Genomic DNA, 6,272 nt, shown 5'->3' with positions numbered 1-6,272 from the left:
TCAGTTGCAAAACAATGGCAAGGAAGAGGTGGCAACATTTTACTCCAACAATGGCTTGAAGCAGATGCTTAGGTAAGAGGAAGGAACAAAATGCTAAGTATTGTTGGGAGGAAGGTACAGCTGCCCCGAGTCCCCGTTGGGGAGATGGTGGTGGGGTATAAATAAAGTTTATTATTATTATTATTATTATTATTATTATTATTATTGTATTTTATTGCTGTCAAGTCAACTTCAGCTTTTCTTGACCCAATGAAGAAGAGACATTGAAGAGTCCTGGTGGCTAACAGACCACCCGACCTTTTAAATGGAGGGTTGTAGCTTCCTTTATTGTCAGAACCCTGCTACTAGAGCCTGGATGTGGCTCTGAGTTTCAGGGTCACTGACATTGATAAGACACCTGCGGCTCAGGACTTGGAGAAGAAACGGCTGCTGGACTTGGCGGGGAATTTGCGCGGGGTTTTACTGAGCGGGAAGAGACTGTTCAAATGAGGGGGAGGGTATATAAAGGAGGGTTGGCCGTAGTATCCCATTCTTGGCTTTTCTGATGTTCATGTTTCCTACAGTAAAAGTTTCTGGTGATATCACAGAGAGTCTTGTGTGTTCATTCAGGAGCGGCTGTGGTGAGCTGACACTAAGCCAAGAATACGGACACCATCCCGCTGTAGCGGTGAGGTGTAACATGCAAGTGGAGGATGAAGAGCTCTTGGGCGCAGGAGGAGGAAGGTCGGAAAGGGCCACTCCCGAGCCGGACGCTGAGTTCCACCAGCTGGCGGCCCTGGCGTCATCCACCGCTTATGCCCAGCCAAATGGGGTAACCCAGAGGCGCGGAGTGGTGCGGGGAGATAGCACCGGAGGAGAGGAAGGTTCACCTTCCCCAGGCCCACAGAGGATGGTGTTTCTGGAGGAGAGGATGTCGGCGATGGAGACCACCCTGGCAGTGATGTCGAGGGCGATGGAGCGCCTGGCAGTTTTGGCGGAGCCGGAGAGAGGAAGGGAACTTCGGGCTAGCTCAATGTGGGACGTGAGCATGGGAAGCAGCCAGGGCTTTGCAGACCTCCCAGCACCGAAGGGAAGGGAAATGCGAAAGGAGCCCGGCGCCCGGCCCAAGATCCAAACAAGCCTGACGCGGGTGGAGGAGAGTGACGACGAAGGGGAAAAGCCTCCGAGAATCCCGGCTACGCTCCCAGCTGAGACCCTGGTGCCCCTGGCGAATGCCGGGCGTGGCACAGGGCCAAGAGAAGCAGCAGCGGGGCCCACTGGTCCGCAAGGGGGCTTGCGACGGGCGGAGAATTGGGGATTGCCACCACAGGGACCCCTACCGAGACGAGAGGAACTAAGGATCGAGTTTGGGGGAGAGTCCTCTGAACTGGATTTTTTCCTGACCACGGTGAGGGGCTATATGGAGGACAATGCTCACACTTTTAGAACGGAATCCAGCCGGGTACGGGCCATTGGTGCAGTGTTGAAGAGGGGAGCGGCCAGCTGGTACGTTCAACTGCACGCGCGGCGCGACCCATGTCTGGGGTCACTCCGACGCTTTATGGGGGCCCTGGAGACCCGTTTCCGAGATCCACTGGAGCAGATCCGGGCGAGGGAGAAGTTGAAGACCGTCTCCCAGGGGCAGAGGTCGGTATCTGAGTATGCGGAGGAGTTCCAATGCCTCGCCGAAAAGGTGCCGGAATGGTCTGCAGTGACAAAGATAGAACTCTTCAAAGAGGGGCTCAGGCGGGAGATCCTCTCCTGGGCGGTGCATCGTGATGAGCCTGACACACTGCGCGGATGGATTCAGCTGGCGGGGCGCATCGAGACATCGCTGGCCCAGGCGAGGAGGCACCGAGGAGGGCTACAGCAGCGGCCGCAGATGAAAGAGGGGAGCCGGAAGGAGGGATCAACCCCAGCCGGGAGGAGAACGGAGCCGACAGGGAACGTGAGCACCAGCAGGAGGGGCTGCTTCGTGTGCGGCCGTTTGGGCCACAGGGCTGCCGAGTGCTGGCAGAGAAAAGGGGAAGGCGGAGGCCCGCCCAAACCAAGAGCCGTGGCAGGGAAACGCGCCGAGGAAGAACCACCGATGAGGCACCACTCGGGGGGGTTGGTAAGTCAGGACAAAGCCATGATAGTGGTCCCCATTCAGCTTGAAAGTGGCAGCAAACAAGCAACCTGCAAAGCATTTGTGGATTGTGGATGTTCCAGGAACATCATCTCCCCTGAATTAGCCGAGGGATTGGGATGCGAAAGAACGAACCTAGAATCCCCAATAGCTTTTTCGCAGTTGGACGGATCCACAGCATCGGGATCATTAGCTAAGTACAGTGCCGAAGATGTAAAGTGTAAGATAGGGAGTTGGGAAGGAAAGGTATCATTTGTGATATCACAAATAGCCAGCTATAATGTTATACTAGGCATGCCATGGCTGGGGCAGGCCAACCCGCAAATCAACTGGGAGGATAAGAGCATGATCTTCAGGATGAAGTTGGAAGAAGGGAGCCAGGAAGTGGAGAGGGAGCCGGGGAAAAGGGGGGAGGAAGACTCTATCAGGATAGCAGAACTGGCAGATAAATTACCCCCAGAGTATCGGGATTTTGTGGACGTATTTGATGAGAAGGAAGCAGACAGTTTCCCACCGAAGCGGAGAGTTGAAGTGAAGATAGAGCTAGTCCCAGGAGCAGAGCTTCCCAAGGCAAAAATATACCCAATGTCGGCTAGGGAAAAGGAGGAACTGAGAAAATACATTGATAAAAACCTAGCGAGGGGTTTCATAGAGCCTTCAAATTCCCCTTTAGGGGCGCCTGTGTTGTTCAGGCGGAAAAAGGACCAAACGCTGAGGCTCTGCATCGACTACAGGGGCCTGAATGCAATCAGTTCTGTAAATAAATACCCCCTACCCTTAGTGAAGGACTTGATCGCCCAGTTATCGGAGGGACAGATATTCACTAAATTGGACTTAATTGAAGCGTACCATAAATTGCAGATCAAACCAGAGGACAGGTGGAAGACGGCCTTCTCCTGTGCATTCGGATTATTCAATTATCGTGTGCTCCCCTTCGGTTTGTGCGGCGGAGGTGCCGCGTTCATGCAATTAATCAACGAAGTGTTGCATCCATTGTTGTACAAGGGAGTCTTTGTTTTTTTAGATGACATATTGATAATATCTCGGACTAAGGAGCAACACATAGAACTAGTCAGGGAAGTCCTGCAAAAGTTGAGAGAAGCAAAACTGTATGCGAAGCTTGCCAAGTGCGAGTTCAATAAAGACCAGATAGACTTTCTGGGGTATAGGATTTCCTCCCAGGGAGTGGCGATGGACCCTGCGAAGGTAGAAGACGTGAGGGGGTGGGAAGCCCCCAAAACACGGAAGCAGCTGCAATCCTTCCTAGGGTTCGCAAACTTCTATAGAACATTTATCAAGGACTTTGCGCGCCTCACTTTGCCATTAACGGATTTGTTAAAGACTAAAGGCAGGGGAGAAACAGCCAAAGTGAAGGCCCCAGGGGCCAAACTGACCTGGACAATAGAATGCCAGGAAGCTTTCGAAGCCCTTAAAAAGCGTTTTACTGAGGAGCCTGTCCTACAGCACCCTGATATGTCTAAAGCCTTTGTATTACATTGCGATGCGTCAGACCGGGCATATGGGGCAGTTCTGCTACAGAAAGACGAGGGGGGGAACCTGAAGCCATGTGGCTATCTGTCAAAAAAGTTTAGCGATACAGAAAAAAACTGGCCAATTTGGGAGAGAGAAGCCTTAGCTATTCTAAAAGCACTAGAGTGCTGGAGACACTTTCTGGAAGGAAGTGGAACACCGTTTGAGGTGTGGACTGATCATAGAAATTTACAGTATCTAAGATCCCCTCGTAAACTATCGGCGAAGCAAATTAGATGGGCCCAATATTTCAGCCGTTTTGATTTCAGACTCAGATTCTTCCAGGGGAAACATAACATACTCGCTGACGCTCTCTCTCGGATGCCTCAGCACGGGGGAGGAATTCAGGAATCTGAAGGGAGCCTATTCCTAGATAAGCAATGGGGCCTGGCAGTACTAACTCGAGCACAAGCGGCCAAAGAAAACAAACGTACTGCCATTTCCACGGGGGGAGGAGAAATATGGGAGGAAGAGTTGAAGCGAGCGTATGGAATGGACAAATGGTTACAAACTAACAAAGAAAAGGGAGAATTGTGTGGGGATTTGGTGTTTGTAAATAAGAAATTGTATATCCCTGAATGTTTAAGACGAGAAATGTTAAGGAAGTACCATGATAACAAAGGTGCGGGTCATCTAGGCCCCACCAGGACTATTAAACTGTTGGCCAAACAATGCTGGTGGCCCGGAATGAGGAAAGACGCCAGGGGGTACGTCACGCAGTGTGAATTATGTGCAGAGGGAAAAACACCACCGGGGAAGCCCCAGGGGCTATTGCAGAAGGTGGTGGAGCCCATGAGGCCATGGGAATGCGTAGCCATGGATTTTGTAGGCGAACTACCCCCCAGCAGAGGCCACAGATACATTTGGACAATATTGGACCTATTCTCAAAACAGGCACACTTTGTGGCCCTGCCAAAACTCCCTTCAGCTGAAAAACTTGCTGATTTGTATGTGAAGCATGTATATCGCCTACATGGGTGTCCCGACAAAATAATTAGCGACCGGGGAGTCCAATTTACGGCAAAATTTTGGGGAAAATTCTTACAGCTGTTAGGAGCAGAAAGGAACCTGAGCTCGGCCTTTCATCCCGCGACCAACGGGGGGGTCGAACGTACCCAACAGACACTGTGCCAATTCTTAAGGATGTACACCAATTATAGACAGGATGATTGGGCGGACCTTCTACCGTTTGCTGAGATGGCTTTTAACGGGGCCGTACATTCGGCCACAGGTCGTGCCCCATTCGAAATAGTATACGGACAGGAGGTGGCACCTTTCCCCAGGCTACCCGAGTGGAAGGAAGGGGAGGGCCAGACCGACGAGGAATGGCCGGCCAAAATCAAGCAAGGGTGGCAAACCGTGGTAGAGGCATTGCGGGAAACACAAAAGAAGTACAAGCTCTTTGCGGATCGTAGGCGCCGAGAGGGGGACAAATTGGGCGAAGGAGATCTGGTTTGGCTGAGCACAAAAAACCTAAAATTGGGATTCCCATCCAAGAAATTGGCTCCACGCTATATAGGACCATTCAGGGTAGCAAAAAGAATAAACGAAGTGACCTATGAGCTGAGGCTACCCAAGGACCTAGGAAAGGTACACCCGGTATTCCATTGCAGCCTGTTAAAAAAGTATAAAGGAACTCTGGACGGCGGAGAACAATAGTTGTGTTTAATCTTTTCCTTCCAGGATGAAGGGGAGGAGGGCGCCATGTCAGAACCCTGCTACTAGAGCCTGGATGTGGCTCTGAGTTTCAGGGTCACTGACATTGATAAGACACCTGCGGCTCAGGACTTGGAGAAGAAACGGCTGCTGGACTTGGCGGGGAATTTGCGCGGGGTTTTACTGAGCGGGAAGAGACTGTTCAAATGAGGGGGAGGGTATATAAAGGAGGGTTGGCCGTAGTATCCCATTCTTGGCTTTTCTGATGTTCATGTTTCCTACAGTAAAAGTTTCTGGTGATATCACAGAGAGTCTTGTGTGTTCATTCAGGAGCGGCTGTGGTGAGCTGACACTTTATTGTACCAATTCATCCGTATTGTCATCTTCCCCCTTTCCTTCTGCCTTCAACCTGTTCCAGCACTATCATTTCCCCAAAAGGAGTAATCAGAAGGACAGATCCAATGAGAGATCACAAACCTGCCAGCCAACTCTCCAACTCAAAAGAATTATAAAGAATATGTATAATGATACCCCATGTCTTTGATGATACAATAGACTCATGTGTAGAACTATTTAACTAACATGGTTCTGTAACTATATTTTGTGATGTTTCCCATCTTTCCCCCCTTTTAAAAATCGTTTGAGTTATTTTTCTCTTTTTTTGAAAACAAAATTAAAACTTATTTGCATCATTTTTAAAAAAGAAATATGTGTGTATGTTAAAGGTGTAAATCTTCACTTATTTAAAAATACATTGACCAGAATCTGTAACTTTATGTCTACTTAGCTATGCAGCAGAAGTGCTAAGAAAGCCTGTTAGTGAATTGTGAAGATGTGAAACAAAGCACTGTCATGGATGTGCTGATGGTCACCAGCATCTCTCTAGCTGGTGTCCCCATATGTACAGTATTGGTCGCAATGCACGTCAGCCACTTTGCTGGCTCCCCTACAGAGTAACGTAACAGGAACCCCTTATAGA

General features: G+C 50.1%; 1 protein-coding gene across 1 annotated transcript; it reads left to right on the top strand.

Moving 5' to 3' along the window:
* The first annotated feature begins 327 nt into the window (after positions 1-327).
* On the top strand, positions 328-5,598 carry LOC134296751 (uncharacterized). The gene is made up of 2 exons (XM_062972421.1): positions 328-2,092; positions 5,321-5,598. Exons 1-2 carry the CDS (start codon positions 545-547, stop codon positions 5,360-5,362), a joined length of 1,590 nt encoding a protein of 529 aa, XP_062828491.1. The 5' UTR covers positions 328-544; the 3' UTR covers positions 5,363-5,598.
* The last annotated feature ends 674 nt before the right edge of the window (positions 5,599-6,272 follow it).

Source organism: Anolis carolinensis, chromosome 2 (genome assembly GCF_035594765.1).
Source record: "Anolis carolinensis isolate JA03-04 chromosome 2, rAnoCar3.1.pri, whole genome shotgun sequence".
Classification (NCBI taxonomy): Eukaryota; Metazoa; Chordata; class Lepidosauria; order Squamata; family Dactyloidae; genus Anolis; species Anolis carolinensis.
This window is presented reverse-complemented; position numbering and strand designations above follow the sequence as displayed.

Coding starts and splice junctions, on each gene's coding strand:
- LOC134296751 (XM_062972421.1), top strand. CDS start 545: ATGTTCATGTTTCCTACAGTAAAAGTTTCTGGTGATATCACAGAGAGT. Junction 2,093..5,320: donor GGCACCACTCGGGGGGGTTG/GTAAGTCAGGAC, acceptor TTTTCCTTCCAG/GATGAAGGGGAGGAGGGCGC.